Source organism: Lemur catta, chromosome 7 (assembly GCF_020740605.2).
Source record: "Lemur catta isolate mLemCat1 chromosome 7, mLemCat1.pri, whole genome shotgun sequence".
In the NCBI taxonomy this organism is placed as follows: Eukaryota; Metazoa; Chordata; class Mammalia; order Primates; family Lemuridae; genus Lemur; species Lemur catta.
The window spans coordinates 34,718,937-34,736,382 of record NC_059134.1 but is presented as its reverse complement, the minus strand read 5'-3'; the positions used below and the strand labels follow the sequence as shown (position 1 = coordinate 34,736,382).

The window sequence follows — 17,446 nt, the reverse complement described above, 5'->3', positions numbered from 1 at the left end:
CACGCACACACGTACACGCACAAAATAAACTGAAACCAGATTAAGAATGAGAGAGCAGCTAGCCAAGAACAAACATCCCTCAAGGGCAGATTCTTTTATCAGAAGGACCTTGGCAATACTAAATCTTGAGCAATAAGCAAAGTGGGGAAATTACACCTAAGCCTCCTGCCACAAACCCTAGAAAGAGACCAAAGCAGTCCCACTGTTCCATTTCCCAGAGAAAAAATGATACTCCCCAGACTGACAAACACAGAACTCTTAAGATATTTTAAAGACTAATTGAAAAGTCAAGTAAAAATGCAAAGCTTTATAGAGTGAAATGTCAGGAGTTTTGAATTTAGTTGATTGTTTTCCACTTTATGAATCTGAAAGGCAGAATTTTGTGGTAGTTCATAACATGGAGTCTAGGTATCAGACTGCCTGCCTTTGAACCCCAGCATCAAGGCAAGCTGACCTTGGACAAGTTAAACTCTTCTTGATGGTTCAATTTTCTCATCTGAAAAATGAAAATGGTAGTATTTACCTCATGTTCATAATGAGGATTAAATAAGCTATTTTTATTTTTTTTGTGTGTGTATATGCAGCATTTAGAACAGTGTCTGGCACATGGTTAATTATAAGGATTTGTTTAACAAAATTTTAAAATATGACACGGATGGAGATAAGGGTCATACGTCAAGTCTTTGCAGGAATTTCCATGAACGTTCATGATAGTGACCCGTGCGCTCTGGACTTTTATTCCTATTCAGTTGTCATTTAGGAGAAACCGCTTCCTTCTCAATTACCTAAGGCCAAAGACAATTCAACCCAGATATCATTTAATTTTCTTTTGATGCCGATCCTGAAGGAAATCTTGTATCTAGTTACCTGTGGAGAATAATGTTTCTCCCAGTGGCAACTTGATCCTACTCTTTGCAAAGACAAGTCTAGGATTATTATAACGAAGGAGCACATACTTGAGCTGAGAATGCATCTAAGACATGAAGAACAAAGAGTTCCACCTCTACCTACTTTCTAAGCCTCATATTTCCCTTGATTTCAGCTCATTCCACTGAGTCAAAAATGATCATCTGACCCGAAATGCACTTGACCATTTCTTAGAACTTGAGTATATCAATCGGCAACGGTCTGCTAATAAGTTGAAAACTAGAAGCATTCCACAAACCCATAAGCAGTGAGAGCTCTACAGTGTATACGACCCAGAAGACAGGAGAACTGTGTGTCAGGGTAGTGGAAAAAAATCATGCTATCCTCACCATGCATTGTGTTGCTTTTCACAATAAACCTATGAGGTGGGTACCACTCATATTTCCTCCTAAATTTAAGGAAGCTTAGATTTAATCACTTGTCAAGGTTGCACGGCAATTACATGGCTCACATTATGACACCTGACTGAATTTTACCATGATGGGAAGTTCCCATTTCATCTCTTCTCCTCTCCAGTCTTGCAGCCATGCACGGTATGTACTCCTGGGGGACATGTACAGCCTAGAGAACGCTCTCCTATCTGGACCAAGGATTCAGGTAGCCTTATGTAAGTGACTGAAAGAAATCTATGCTTTTTCTTTTCCAGGTTGCCATATTTCTGTTCACTCCTTGGTACAGTCACAGACAGATGTGTTTTATTTAAGAGTAGGTCCAGAGTTATTTTCAAAGTACACATTCTGTTTTTCAAGGAAAAAAAAAAGAAAACAAATACTTTCTTTCAAAGTTTTTATTTAAGCAAAAATACATATACTTAGTTTTAGTTAAGCTGGAGAAGTAATTATAATTTCTCAGTCCAAGGATGTTAGGAACTTACAGAGCATTCTCCAAAAAATGTTCTCTTGGCCTTTGAAGGTATCTATTTTCAAACTTAATAGTAGAGTCAAGCAAAGTTGACAATGAGTATTTTCAAAATCAAAAAACATTTTATTTATATAATCTTTTGCCTAGGGCTTGTAGATTTTATCTTATGACACACATCACTACATAGTGGTACACTGAACACATAGCAGGTGTGCAATAAATACTTATTAAACTGAAGTGAACTGACAAGCAGCATTAATTACACCATTCCTAACAATCAAACCAGCTATTGCTTTTCAGCTTTTTGGTGACACGAAGGTATATGGAATCATATTCAAATTGGTTAGATCCTTGGAAGAAATAGTAGTGTCCTGAAAATGAAAACAAATTAAATCATTTAATTCTCCTCTGAGAATTAAACATAAACATAAAAACATAGGTCTGTTTTATATCTTATCTAGATTAGATGAGATGTGACTTGAGAATATAAATGTTGGGGACCCTTGGCTGTGTATCTTGCCCCCAGATATCTACCTACTGCAAGTCATACTCCAGGTGGAGAACTCAAGAGAGAGGATACTGGCTCCAGTAGGGAACACAGGGGCCTTGATAGAGGAAAAAAGACACTGGGGGAAAAATAAAAACAAAAAAATCTTGGCCCAGTGACCAATTGCTTAGGCTGACCTTGCTTGAAGACACACAATAAACACTCAAGCTTCTGTCCTCCCACCCTCAGGCCCAGTCCGTGGGGGCCTATGGGGGCAGAAGGGGCTGAAAGAAAGGTCCATGACACAAGGTACAGGAAAGGATGAGCCTCCAGGCTTGCCTGAGTCCTGGCTGCCATGTGCACATTTGCACATACTATGCAGCTGATGTGTCAAAGGAAATTCCAGTGACTCTGCACATGGGAAACAGCGGCCATCACATTCCCTGTGCTTGCCAGACCACCCCAGGAACGCACCATCAGTGTCCCCAGCCCTGCGTATTCTGGCCTGCCTTTCTGGAGCCAAGCACAGTGTGCATTTTCCCTCCGTGGCCCTACGGAGAACTGCAGAGTCCTGTTCCTTTCCAACCTGGAATCCCATTCTCTGACCTTGTTGAAAAATGGGATTTCCAGTGTCTTCACGGTTCCCTAATCTACTTACTGTTTTTAGAATAGAAGACTGCATCAATTTTAGGCCCAATTCCTGGGAAGTGCTTGGTAATAAATTTGGGATAACCAGGATCCATGGACTGTCTCCTCTCATCATACCTGAGCAAATAAGCAACCAGCAGGAAGTTGGTCAGAAAACAGATTTCATGACATGAACCATGAACCCACCTTCTTCTCTCCTGAAGAGTGATGAAGAAAATGATGAAGAAAGCCAAGGACTAAACAGTTCGCTGATTCTGATTTCCTGAAGGATTCAAAACCTATGCTTCCTGACTCCGGGTTATCCTTTTCTCCACCACCCATGATGTTTCCACTAGTGCTTCGTCCTGCCTTACAGAGCCTGGCATTGAAGGGGATTTGGTACATCTCCACTGACCAATTATTTAGCTGCCTGTCATTGCCTTCTTTTTGAAGTTTTCCATGAAAACAAAAACAACCATTTCACCCCAGAAGATAATAGATGGGCCAACGGTTTTAAGAGCCAGGGAGCCAAAGGGTTTTAAACATATATGTCAGAGACAAATTGAAAATAAACTCTTTTACTTCCAGGCTACATAGGCAGGTCCCAGTTTCTCCCCTAAATTCTCTTTCACTGGCAAGTGAAAAAAAAGAGTTGTGTTTCACTCTAGATTTCCAAGTGGTGATGGAATCTACTTATCTTATTTTTATTCAGTTTAGTTCCCCAAGTTTTTATTGCTCGCTCAGCAGTGGCCTTTAAGGGAAAGGAAAACCTTGGGCCACAGAAAAGCAGAAAACAAAATAGAGCCACTGGTCAGAGTTGAAACATTAATGTTAATAATGATTAGCTATGACAAACTACGTTTATCTGTGAGCTCTTCAGAAAGTCTTATTTGCTAAAATAAAAAATTTTGTGTCTCAAACAGGAGTAAGAGTTGGTGGATGAATTCAAGTCGTAAGTATATGGTATCCAATTGGAATTAGATCTTGAATTTTAAATGTTTAAGGAAAAACACAGTGGTTATAATATAACCTTCCCAACACATTCTATTATGCCTCATGTCAGCCATACAAGCAATATAGGAAATGACTGGTTTGCTCAGAAGAGGGTATAGAGGATCCTGTCCTTTTTCAAAATGTAGACACTTGAGGCAAGAGACAGACACTCAGCTGAGCTCCTGTCCTCACTGGACTACCCGATTTCCTACTAGGGAAGAACTTGCAGGCTGTCTCCTGTCACTCAGAGAATGGTTTCCTCATTTTGTCTTTTGGTCAAGTGATTATGATTATGGAAAGGAGTCTGGAAATCCATACACCCTCCAAACTGACTGTAGACTAGACACTAGGTCTCATACATCTATCACACTATTTTTCAATGTGTTTCCTCTATGATTAATAGCATGACATTTTATTTAAAGAGTTCATATACATATATACACACAAACACACACACATATAAAAAAATGTAGTCTGTCATATATCAGAAACCAACAGTACAGAGAAAAAAACTAAGTTGACAATAACTATTTCAGTCCTGTATTCTCTTGATCCCTCTCCCAGGAAGGTGAAGAATCTTTGGAACTTGCATTGAAAAACTACCTTCTGGAAAACCCCATTCCTTGCCTGTTTCACAAGTCAATTAGGGGTCAAATTACCAACTGTTAAAGCTCACCTCCAATATTGGTCATCTACAAAGAAGTAGGTCTTATGAAGATGTGGGTTAAAAACAGCTGCATCAATTTTTTTCACAGAGTCAGGGAAACCCAGAGAATGTATGCTCTTGGGATAATTTGGCTGTTGTCTTAAACTGCTAAGTAGCCAGTACTTGTCATCTGTGAAGACAAAGAAAAAGGGTACATTGGAATTGTACAGAAAGAGTAATAAAAATAATGACTTACTACAAACAATACTGTTCCTTTCCCACAGTTCTAAAATGTATTGGTTGCTGTTCCTACACATGGTTTATCTCCTATGGTTCCATATTTTTTCACAAGTATTACCATCTTATATTTTACAAACTTTTCCCAAAAGTTATATGCATTACCAAGGTATTTAGGCTATTTTAACTTACAGTTCAGAGCCACCATTAATAAAATCCAGAGAATTTTTTTTTGGATTATCTACTCCAAAAATTTTTTTGGAATGTCTACTCAAAGTAGTAATAGTTCTCTTCCTTGAAGTAGACTCAATGGCAAAACTATACTTTGGAATTACCTTTAAAAAGAAAAACTTGATTTCTGGCTTCAATTTCATAAGCAGCTTGAATGCCAGATGGCAAGGTTGGCAATAAGGAAGAAATCAAACTAACACTTGTCTCTGGTCTCTCAGGAACCTTCCACCAGAAGAATCTGACATAAAACACATTTAACACACGTTAAAAATCACAGTAGACTAAAGAATCATGGAATGTGAGTGGGAAGGACTGGTAAAAAGACTCATTATTTCTTTCCATTATCCTCACATTCTGTTCCACTGATGTCTGTGTAGGAGCCCACAAGGAAAAGATCTTAATCAACTCTTTCATCATTAACAAAGACTTTAACGGGCAACTTGGAAATACCCTGGAGCTTGGAATCCAAGGATCTAAGGTTCTAATCTGGCCCTACAATCCATTCACCAATTGTGTAACCTAAAAGAAGTCACCTGACCTCAAATGTCTCAGTTTTATAATCTCAAAAATGGAGAATATTTATCCTGCTTAGCAAATATTAATCTTCCCATTGCCCCTCACCCTCATCATTATCTGCTTCAATCTGTATTCCATGACAAAAACCATAAGTCATCCTGGAATTGTCTATAATCAAGAAATCAAGGCCAGGTGCGGTGGCTCATGCCTGTAATCCTAGCACTCTGGGAGGCCAAAGCGGGAGGACAGCTTGAGCTCAGGAGTTTGAGACCAGCCTGGGCAAGACCAAGACCCCATTCTTACTAAAAATAGAAAAATTAACTGGGCATGGTGGCACAGTCCTAGCTACTTGGGAGGCTGAGGCAGGAGGATTGCTTGAGTCCAGGAGTTTGAGGTTGCTGTGAGCTAGGCTGATACCATGGCACTCTAGCTCAGGCAATAGAACGAGATTCTGTCTCAAAAAAAAAAAAAAAAAGAAAAAAGAAATCAGGTCTTTTATAGAAGTACTTTTCTACAGCCTTAGTTCCAGACTTTACCATTTTTTATCTGTGATTAAAATAAACTGGCTTCTCTGCTTCCTGTCTTCTAATTCCCCAACCCAGATTCCTACTGAAAACCCATCTTTTTCTAGTTAAAACACACATTTAATTATACTACTCTCCTGCTTCAAAATCTTCAGATCTCTCCATTGCCTACAGAATCAAGTCCAAGTTCCTACTTACAAGTTTTATCGACTTCATTTTTCATCATTGGAAAACTATTCTCTGACAAAAAAATCTAAGGATGGGGCCTTCGATATTGGTTAGATTTGAAAATGATCCTACCTGTCTTTAAAGAAAAAGATTTTATTTCCCACTGTAGTGACAGCATCAAAATTCAAATTGGGGTCACAGATAGCTGATTTAGGATTGTCAGGATTTGGCACTGGTTGGTGTTCTTCTGGGCCTCCTGAAAATACATTTCAAGAAGCATTAGAAAAAAATCTGCATTTTAGTTCATAAGAGAAAGAACCAATTTTTAAAACACTCAATTTTCTTAATGAAAACTGCATCAAAATCAATTTAAGTTATCTATAACATTCACAGGAAGCATATAGTAAGTTTTTTTTTTTTTGGTCATGTGGTTGCAATATCATGGAGGAGAAAAATATGATCACTTTTATTTTCCTTTTTCAGTTAGATTATTTTTTCCATGGGCCTTCCTCAAGAGGGCAATGCTATCTTAGATAACAAGAACACCAGACTTGAGGACTCAGGTTCTGCCTCTGGCTCTGACATTAACATACTAGGTCTCTTGTCCTCATCTGTAAATGAAGACAATATCTGTGCTTCCTACTTCACAGGGTTCTCATGAAGCTGAAAAGAAAAGATATATATTAAAATTTTATCCAAATGTAGATATTATTAGACTATTCATAGGAGTATCTTCATATGGCAAAATGATAAAGAAATTCAACTTACCGTAGAGGGACTGAATGCCACGTATGTCGTCAGCAGAGAGGCGAAATGTGTTGAGGTCAAGGTAACCATAAGTGGGGAACATTATGGCCTTTGGGTCTTTGGAATGGCCGAGACCCAAGGAATGACCAAGCTCGTGAACAGCAACAAGGAACAAGTTTGTGCCTAGGAGGAAACCAACCAAAAGGGGTAAAGCAGTGAATCTGTTGTCATCCTGTGGACAATAACACAACATCTGACACAGTGAAAAAGAAACCTCTGGACACACTTTGCTTATTTCCTCACCCTCTTCAACAGGGTTTCTCAACCTTAGCACTATTGATGTTACAGGCCAGAGGATTCTTAGTTTCCAGGGCTGTCCTGTGCATTACAGATGTTTAGAAATCTCCGGATTTACCACAAAATGCAAGTAGCAAATCCCCTTTAGTTTTGACAACCAAAAGAAATGTCTCCAGACATTGTTAAATGTCCCCTTGGGGGTAAAATTGCCTCCGGTTAAGGAGCATTGCACTGATAGACAAAGGAAATATATTCTGTTGTGAAAATTCCTATAATAATTCATGTCTGTGTTTAACAGTTTTCATTGCTTCTAAATCATTCTCAACTCCATGACTCCATTGTGTTTTTACTCTTGATCAGGCTTGAATAGATACAGAAAAGTCTTTAGTAATCGTCCTTTCCTAAACCCAAATATAAGGCTACCATTAAGTTTCAGGTACTGAGAGTCACTGAGAAATGTAACACATTATGTCAAATTCTTACACAACTGACAGAAAGCCACCATGCTCTTCATTTACGGACAAAGAAATAGCATCAGTAAGGTTAATTGACCAAATCAAAAGTTTAAGCCAAGATTCAAATCCAAATTTCTTGTCTCTAAAACTCATGCTTTTACTGCACATGATTCTAAATAAAATTATACACTTATAATTGAGACATGTTTATACTACCAAATTATAGTCATGCTTGTTCATTTTTTTCTGTATGTCCTAGAGAATGCACCTTTGCAAGTAAGAGAGGGGAGAGGGGTGTATCTCTTCTCCCAAATTTCCCAATTCACAGATTTATAAACTCCTGAAATTTTTTTTTATTCTAATCTGATGCCTTCATTTTTTTTCTTTCTTTTTCTAAGACAAAACTGTAGCTCAGAAGAACTGACTTGTCCAGAGTCATATACCACTTAGCTACAGAGCCTGGCCTTAAAGTACTCTCTATTACCCAAGTTCAGTCCTGCAACTAACTCAGAGATACTTTCATTTCTTCTCTTAAATATTAATAGAAAAAAGAAGCAAGAGCTCAGTCACTGTCTATACTCTGCATAAGACTGGGAAGAGTAAACAAAGCTTTTACAATTTGACCTAAACCTAAATTTATCTTATTCTGAATTCCCATAATACTCCTACAAGTCATCCCCATTGGTCCTCATCCTAAAATAATGGATTTCTGTTTGTGTTCTGTCTCCCACTAGATTGTGTGCTCAAGGGTAATATTGTGTCCTTTTCACTTTCCATTCAAGCACCCCCATCACCCAAAATCATAATAGAAACTCAGCAAACATTGACCTAATTGTTCATTTAATTTACTGGGTCAAAAAATCAGACTGAGAATGAGCATTCTAAGTTAGAATTTCCCTGAACAACTTTTTGAAAGCATGGAATCAAGCCAGTTAAAAAATAAGGCAACACGGACAGATGGAAAGCATACACTGGGCTAGGAAATGCATGTTCCTGCCCAGCTTTTCTACAAACTAGCCACTAATGTCTCGGTCTTTTCTAAGGTCCAGTAGAATTCCAAAACATTCTTTGTGGCTAACCATCACAAGTCTCTCATTTCAGATGAAGAGATTGCAATCCCCAAATAAACTCAGATAAAATTTAGACACATTTAACATGTCTGGCTAAGGATTTTCTGAACTGCAAGTACCTAATCCTACATAATCTGTCTTTTGACAATACAAAAGTCCTCTTCTCATCAAAAATTTTATAAGCCTTAGGCTATGTGTCAGACTAAAACAAATAGCCCTTCTGGTGGACATAGTATCTATAAAAATATTGCTATCGAATGCACGCAGTATCAGCCAGAGAGAGGGGGATGCTGAGTAGAGAATATCCTTGGTGACTTTCTCCCTACTTACTTTCCACGTGAGGGAGTCATACAATATAGAATTTCCAATAGAAAGATTAGGAAGGCTTCTGACATGATGATTGGAATTTTTCCCATGCTATTCCCCAAATAACAGGAGAGTTTAACCTCATCCCAAATGTCTGAGGGGGATGGTGAGTTAGAGTCCTTCTGCAAATGCACCCAAGGTATTAAATGATCAGTTGTGCATTGTGAAAGACGACATGACCATATAATCTTGTGTTTCTCTATACAGATCTCTAGGTTCTCCATAGTCTTATCATTCTGTGTCACTATGAATCTAAGAAATTGTCAGCATATTATGAATCATAAAGATTACAATCTTATCCTACAGTTTTTGGCACACATAGAATTAGTAACTGGGTTTACTTTTGAGTTTATGGATTTCACTGTCAAAATATTACCGCCTAAATAACAGCTTTTACCTTTTCATACTATTGTTCTCAAGGTTCCTCTAAATGTATGCCAATGAACTAGTTCATAGCTCATAGAATCCTCAAAGATTCTTAGAGCTGGTCTTTAAGATAATCTAGTCTAATACCCTCAATTTATAGCAGGTGAAATTGAGACCCACACAAAGTATTAAATTTGATTTAGAGGCAAAATTATGATCAGGACAAGTTTTTCCATCATGTAATTATTTTTCAGATACAGTGTGGATATAATTTAGATAAAGTGAGGATATAATTTAGAATTTTTTTAGGGTTTTTGTTATTTTAGTTTTTTGTTTGCTTGTTTTTTTGGCCTACCTCTGGAATTTTTAGTCCAGATTTCGGCCTCATCAAAATGCGTGTCTCCTCCAATACCAGCTCCAGGTCCAAAGGCATGGGCTATGACTCCACCTCTGCCGTCAAAAGCACTATAGTCTCCATGAGCTTTTTAAAAAAGGAAAGATAATTAGTTCTTCAGTATATCCTATAGATCATGCCAAATGACACAGATGAAGTCCAAGTTCCCTACCTCCGTGTGCAAAAAGTATCATAATGTCAGCTTCTCCTGTGTTAATCTTTCTGAATTTCAGGGGGGTCACATTACTCCATACTTGGAAAGCTTTCTGGATCGCATAATCAATATCTTCACGCCTCATGTCAGGAGTATAATTATTGATTCTTTATCAGCAAAGAGAGAGAAAAACATATGAAACCATGGGTTAATTTTGTCTTAGCACAATATTCATTTTTGCTAGCACCACTGGAAGAGATATCATTTCATAAATGAAATTCAGATAAGAAAAACTGGCTTCATTAAGTATAGAAGCAATCTTCCTTGGACAGTTTCCTCCTTAACTAAAATATAACTTAAAAATTTCTTCTCCTTATGACTTACAGGTCATCCCTGTAAAGCTTATGCCTTTGGCTCCTGCGCCCAGACTGTTGCATTTATCCATCGTGACTAGTCTACGAACATTCTCCTGTCTCTTGTTTATAGTACGTTCAGGTTCACTCTCCTTTTAGTCACACCTTTTCTACTCTGGTCTGGACTGGCAAGCCAAACAGCTCCTCCTTGAGTGAGCAATCCTCCCTTCTAGAGATAATGAATTTTAATACAAAGATAGCGTTAACAATTGAGGGAGGCTACTTAGCTACTTCCAGATTGAGGGCTGTATCTAAATGGTTCCAGTTAGAAGTAAGACCTATGGGAAAGTGGAAAAATACATGGCAACATACACCTACATTACCTGTAGGTGATGTAACGTTTCTTCCACACTGGCCTCCCTGTCATGGTGCTGAAATGATGAACGTCGGGCACTCCACATCGTGGTGTGTGCATCATCTCCAGAGTAGATGTGTCCAGTTGCCCGGTCACTTGGAGCCCCAAGAACTGCTGCATTTCCCGGATTTTTGCCTCCATGAAGTTTCTATTGAGTTTCATTTTTGGAATTGTCTCCATCTCAAGGCCATAAAATTTTTCCAAGTACATCTAGAAAAAAATACATTCAGTAATGCATGCCTATACACAGAAAAGTTTCTCCTTGGGAGCTCCCTGTGTGTGACTCAACCGCACATTAATGCTTTTGAACCAGGAATTTTAGACATCTTAATCGCAGGTTAGATTATTGTTGTTTGGACAATTAATTATAATGAGGAAAAAAATCTTAATTTGTCTGTCCTATCAGAGACATGACATAAATTATTAGCAAAAAATTTCCTGGAAGCTCAGTGTAAATACCTTTATGTTTCTACTTCTTCAAACTTGTTTCTACTCTCTAAAAGCTATTTTGGGCTTGGCACGGTGGCTCACGCCTGTAATCCCTGTGCTTTGGGAGGCTGAGGTGGGAGGATCACCTGAGCCCAAGGGTTTGAGACTGCAGTGAACTTTGATCACGACACTGCACTCTAGCCTGGGCAATAGAGTGAAACCCTGTCTCTAAACAAATAAAATAAATAAATAAATATTTTTAAAAGTTTGGGATAAAAATTTCTTGCTTAAAAACCCAAAACTAAACACAATGGGTAACTATGATAAATTCAGTGTTAAAATAATCTTAGAAAATAAAGAAATCAAACTTTTTTAATTAGCTAAAAGAAATTCAGGATTGAAAAAAGATCTTGTTTTTTAAAAACATACTGTAAAGAAATATCTGGGATGAGTGAGGGTAAAGGGAATATGCTTAAATTATTATGGCAGCCTGAAGTGGTTAAACTGGCCAAGCCTGATTATTAACAGAAATTAAATGTTTAATGTAAAATGCTATAGCAGCAGTGAACTCCAATTATAGTGAACTGAAATTCCTTGGCCAAAGCTTTTTAGTAAAAGAAACAAATTCACTTGCCATTTTATAACACTTCTTCATAACCAATACCTCTTTTTTTACATTCTTCTTTGGCAAAGACAAATTTAATGCTGGAAGCAAACAGCCTCCAAGACCAGTTTCCAACTAGTACTTTTTCAAAAGAAAAACCAAACTAGCCAATGCAATGAATCTTAAAGACAAAAATCAGCCAGATAAATACTATAGTGTCTATACTTACTTCAGCAAATACCAAATCATTTTCTTCCAAGCTTGTGTTGCTGCTCAGGGGAAGAGCTGCAGAAGCAGTGACCTGCAAGACCAGTATGAAGAGAAGAAACTTCATTCTAGATGCCTCCTGAATGGTTTAACTCAACTTACTCTGTGCCTTTGCAGCACAAGTTCCTTAAATGTCCCTCTTTATATAGCCCTTAGGCCATGCTCTGTAATATGAAATCCTTACGAGTGACTCACGGTTGATATCATCCTTTTATTTATCTCAAAACCACGCAAACAAAAGCAAGACCTTATTCAACCAACCGTGGGTCAATTAGCATCTAACCCATCACTCATTTAGGCAATTCAGAGGATATTTCTTCAAAATGATAAACAAGCCCCAAGTTCCACCTACCCCACAAAATAAGCCCTTGTAAAAGAAATACCAAGGGCTCAATATAGAAAGAGATCTTTAAATATATTTTTAGGAAGCTTAGTATTCTCAATTTTCATTATAATACTTCCCTTGTGTTCATTATAGATGAAATCAGTTTTTTTAAGTAAATAAAAAAGATTAGATAAATAAAATCCTTTTGCTAGAATTGATGAATGTTCTCTAAGCCGAATCTAGTTCCCCAGAGAACTGGGATGTAGAGATTTCGTATTTAGCAAGGAAAAAGTTTATGACATGGTGCTGCTTCAGTGTTTGTTCTATGTTTTATACAGGCTTGCATCTTGATTCTATAACTTGACATCTAAGTACCTGGATGGAAAGATTCCAGAAGCAAACTTTCCTTGCTTCCCAAATTATCTAGAGTTAGCAGCATGAGGGTTAGCACTTCTCGACTTTGAGAGAGAGGAAAAGTTTGCCTCTGGAATCTGTATCTCTCTGTCAACTCAGCTTCCTTCTCCCTTGATCTAATTGTTCCATTCCCACAGACTCTGCCTCTTAGTCAATAGAGAATGTTTAAAGACAGAAAACATTTAAGAGTCAAGAGATACCATTCTAAAGATAGAATTGCAAGCAGCAGTGCTGCTGTGTGAGGAGGGGTTCTCCTCCACGCCCCTTCCAATCACACCACGCGTTAGCTGCCTCCTGATTCTATATGATCAAGCTGGTGGATGGGGTGGGCAGCAAATATGAGTGTGTTATGCTCTGATCCACCTCCCTGGCCTGGGGAACAGAGTCAGCTGGCTGCTTGAGTGGGGCTTGAAGGAAAGGAGAAAAATATAAGAAAAAACAATTTAGTAATTTAAAAATTGTCTTGCCTCACTCTTGAGAACTGTGCAGATTCTTTCTGATTTGTTTTCCTCTTTCTAGGCATTGATTCGTTTTCTCTCTGAGTCTGTCTAACCTATGAATACAGTTGGTCATTCCCTTGTGCGAATGTCGCTTTTTAATGATGCAAAATTCAATAGACTTGCCTTCTGTGATCGAAATAGTGTCTCTGAAATACAGATCTCTTGGTTTTATGTGTGTCTTCCAGAAACATTTTATCAATCCCCTAGTGAGATGCCACATCGGACCAGGTGGAACTAGCATCATGGATCATCTACCAATAACTAGTGTAGAATACGGGCTACTTCATGACATGCATTCCCAGTGGGGGTTATGTCACCCCCAAGTGGATGAAAATTGGTCATCAGGAACAAAAAAAATATTTTTTAAGTGTAAAGTACAGATATTCGTACAGCGCATAAACAGATGTATGGTATATCTCTGATATTTTATGGGGGAAATGTCTAAAATGTCTAAAACACCTCCTTATGGGGGGCAGTTAATAATAAGAGAAATATTGAGAGCCCGTGTTCTAGGTATTACAAAGGAAAAAGAGCCAACATTTATGGAAAGCCTTGAGCAGCTGCCAGCAGTTTCATGCATGGTCTTATTTAATCCTCACCGTAGTCATTTATGGATGAGGAAACTGAACTTAAATACCTTGCCCAAAGCCACACAGATAGTAGGTAGCATAGCTGAGGTTTGAGGCCAAGTCTGTTTCCAAAGCCTTCCTCTTTCCATCCAACCAGGCTGCAAAGTCAAAGTCAGTTCAGAGACACCTGAGTCATTATCTCTATCCTGAGGTATTTACCTTGTTGGAGAGCAAGAACAGGAAAATAAACTGTTCACTGACAGCAGTATGAATATGTCATCACATTGTCTCTACCTGATGAGGTACACGGTGGTAGCCCATCACTGTTTCCTGCTGCATTTTATGTTTTAGCTTATAGTTGTTTGAAAGGAAACCATTTGCTGGGGGGAGAAAAGAAACAAGATAAAGGAACCACGCCATCTTTACCTTCCCTGTTTCCTCCCTTGGCCTCCCTTCTCTGGGCTGCACCCAGTGTGACAGTCCTACACAATTCCAAGTTTTTCACCAGCCTGCTGCAACTTCCTCCTTGGGAAGAATGTCTTGGGATTAAGGAGCTCTCTGACACAATTTTGGGCTAAGCACTAGTCTGGAAGGCAGTGGATTTGTAACCAGTTACTCTGACATTCTCTGCCTTACAAAGGTGAGGTGATGATCATGTCCACGTAGGGTCAAGTGCCAGTTTATTCCAGAAGAAGGTGAGAGGGACTCTGTGAGCCATCTCCACCATCAGCATCAGCTGTACCCAGGCTATTCGTGTTTCCTTGCTGGGTATGGATGCAGTTGTGGTTGAAAACAGAGTGAGAACACAGAGGAACTACGTTCCCTACAAATTGCCCAAATCTGTTTTCTTTAGAAAAGTTTGAACAGTTATATTTCATCTCTTATTTAGGTTAACCTTTTTCTATGTGGAAAAAGTTAGCTAGTCTAACCCAACTATGGCATGGCCAACATATGTGCATACAGGGGTAAAGGGAGAAGGCAAGGAATTGACATTTACTGGCAATCTGTCACACAAAGGCACACAGCTAGGTGTTTTTAATGGACTCTGTTACCTATTCTTTACAAAACCTTAATATTATCACTATTTTACATATGAAGAAAATACGGCGTGGAAAAGTTAACTTGTCTAAGTCCACACAACTGGCTAGGATGGCTCCAAACAGTGTGCTCCCCAGCTGCTCCAGGCCAGTTCCTAGGGAGCCACAGTAGCAGAAGGCACCTTGGCAGCAGGTGCTGCCCAGACCAAGGCAGGAGACGAGGTGCACAGACGTTCACCCTCCAGAGAGCAGGCTACTTCCTGGGGAAGTACTGCTGTCTTCCTGGGGAATCCAGACCCACCTGCCATAGTCCCAGGACTGTCTGGCTACTGCTGGCACCCACAAGAGGAAAGGGGACAGCATGACTTTAACTAAAAAGCTTGAGGGTATCATGGCATTATTTTTGTAATGTTTGCAGTAATCAGATATTCACAGGGCCAGGCATGGTGGCGCATGTCTATAGTCCTCACTACTTGGGAGGCTGAGGTGGGAGGAGTGCTTGAGCCCAGGAGTTGGAGTCCAGCCTGGACAACATAGTGAGACCCCAAAAATACTTATAGGAAGACAGAAATTTGAAGAATAATAAAAATGAATTGTGTTGTAGCAACAAGTCAAGACAGAGTCAGGAGACCTCCCAGATGACTCTTTAAGCAATTCACTTCCGTTTTCCAGACTTCCATTTCTTCATCCATAAAAGGAGAAAATTAACTAGCTGAAGCTTTCTTCCTCCATGAACAGACTGTTGGTGTGTGACAGGGATTTCTTTGTATATCTTGGGATCATTTCTCCCTCCTGGTTCTTACTGATAGTCATTCTTTGATTTGCCTCTGGATTCCTGGGGATGACACAAAAAATGGCTGTAGATTATGGTACCAGGGATATATCCTGGAATATCCCGGTGTTTGGCTAAAGAAGGCAAAAGTATAATAGACCCTTAGATGCTTTTGGAAGCTTGGAGCTATCAAATCTACCTTCTAATAAGGAAACTCTTATCAGCACAAGTTGTCCCTCTCTTGAGGAACCTTGGCATCGGCTACTCCCTGCACTTTCATAAATGTGCTCTTGTTCACACAGAGCGTTGCCAAGGACCCTTTGATTCTTGCTTTCCTCAGTGTGTCCGCTGGAAGCCATGTCTCTACTGGGACTGTCAGCTTCAAGTCTGAGCCTGGGTCAGAATCTTTCCTTTCTTGTGTGTGTGAGACAGAGTCTTGCTCTGTTGCCTGGGCTAGAGTGCCTTGGTGTCAGCCTAGTTCACAGCAACCTCAAACTCCTGGGCTCAAGCAATCCTCCTGCCTCAGCCTCCTGAGTAGCTGAGACTACAGGCATGCACCAACACACCTGGCTAATTTTTTTCTATGTTAAGTCACCTGGCTAATTTTTTCTATTTTTAGTAGAGACGAGGGTCTCGCTCTTGCTCAGGCTTGTTTCAAACTCCTGACCTCAAGTGATCCTCCCACCTCAGCCCCCCAGAGTGCTAGGATTATAGGCATGAGCCACTGCGCCCTGACCCACAGTCTTTTTGTAGCTCCTTCTACCACAGGAGAGAGGTCTGGGCAGGTAGTGGATGTCCCTTCTCATCTCCCTCCCTTCTCCTGAGCTTGCATCTGAGCTTCTCATATGTCTTGCATAAGAGGAAGGTCTTGGATAAAAGGAAGACAGAAGTCATTGGACCCTTAAGGTGTCACTATTATTTAATGTACTCCTTATAACAACTCTTTTGAAGTAGGTACCATTATTATTCCAATTTTACAAATGAAGAAATTAAGTCTTAGAGATTAAAGTGCTTGCCCAAGTTCGTAAAATGATGCAGCTGAGATTCTAAAGCCAATGAGCTTGATCCCAGGACCTCCACTGACAATCCCTGCAGTACCCTATGTCTGCCCAAGTGGCCTCTATCTCCACATATTGCACCCCTTTGGGGCACTTGGTGAGTCAAGACTCAGAGAGAATTAAAATTTGGGTGTAGTAGTCTATTTTTATTTCTAGTGAGGGCATTCTTTCACTTCTTTGTATCTTTGGCAGCTTTTCTTTTGTATCTTACATCCTATCCTCTCAACGTACTTCCTGTCAATCTCCCAAGAACCAGATTCCTTCCTGCTACAGATAAGAGCAGTTCTTGTTTTCGGTGAGGCTTAAGAACACACCCTCCATGTAATTATTGCTCCCCCAGGGGAAGGTCATTCCTGATGTTCTTAGGTCCTATTGTTCAACTAGAGTCACTGGCACATGTTTACTGAGCACCTACTAACTTTGAGGTCGTTTTAGGTACCAGGAATACAGTGGTGGAGAGCTAGAGCCACATCTGGTTGCATATTTAAACACATGAGGCTCTCCTTTCAGGCTAAGGGGAAGGTAAGGGGTATCAGTGAGCAGCTATGGTATGTACTGGTATTGATAATACATTGTCTCATTTAACCATCACAAAGCCATAAGGAGACAAAGGCTATTTATTTTTTATTTTTTAGAG

The 17,446-nt window shown here is 39.4% G+C and overlaps 1 protein-coding gene across 1 annotated transcript; it reads right to left on the bottom strand.

Moving 5' to 3' along the window:
• Positions 1-1,890: 1,890 nt before the first annotated feature.
• On the bottom strand, positions 1,891-12,226 carry MMP12 (matrix metallopeptidase 12). Its single transcript, XM_045555422.1, has 10 exons — positions 12,097-12,226; positions 10,803-11,044; positions 10,085-10,233; positions 9,874-9,999; positions 6,986-7,147; positions 6,350-6,473; positions 5,114-5,247; positions 4,572-4,731; positions 2,934-3,040; positions 1,891-2,159 (listed from the first exon to the last, which is right to left on the bottom strand). The coding sequence occupies exons 1-10, from the start codon at positions 12,199-12,201 to the stop codon at positions 2,059-2,061; spliced, it is 1,410 nt and encodes a 469-aa protein (XP_045411378.1). The 5' UTR covers positions 12,202-12,226; the 3' UTR covers positions 1,891-2,058.
• Positions 12,227-17,446: the final 5,220 nt, after the last annotated feature.

Excerpts from the sequence above, each read along its gene's own strand:
- MMP12 (XM_045555422.1), bottom strand. The coding sequence starts at position 12,201 with ATGAAGTTTCTTCTCTTCATACTGGTCTTGCAGGTCACTGCTTCTGCA. Across the intron at positions 11,045-12,096 it reads ATGATTTGGTATTTGCTGAA|ATGTACTTGGAAAAATTTTA; the intron begins GTAAGTATAGAC and ends ATTTTTTTCTAG. Across the intron at positions 10,234-10,802 it reads AAACGTTACATCACCTACAG|AATCAATAATTATACTCCTG; the intron begins GTAATGTAGGTG and ends TTGCTGATAAAG.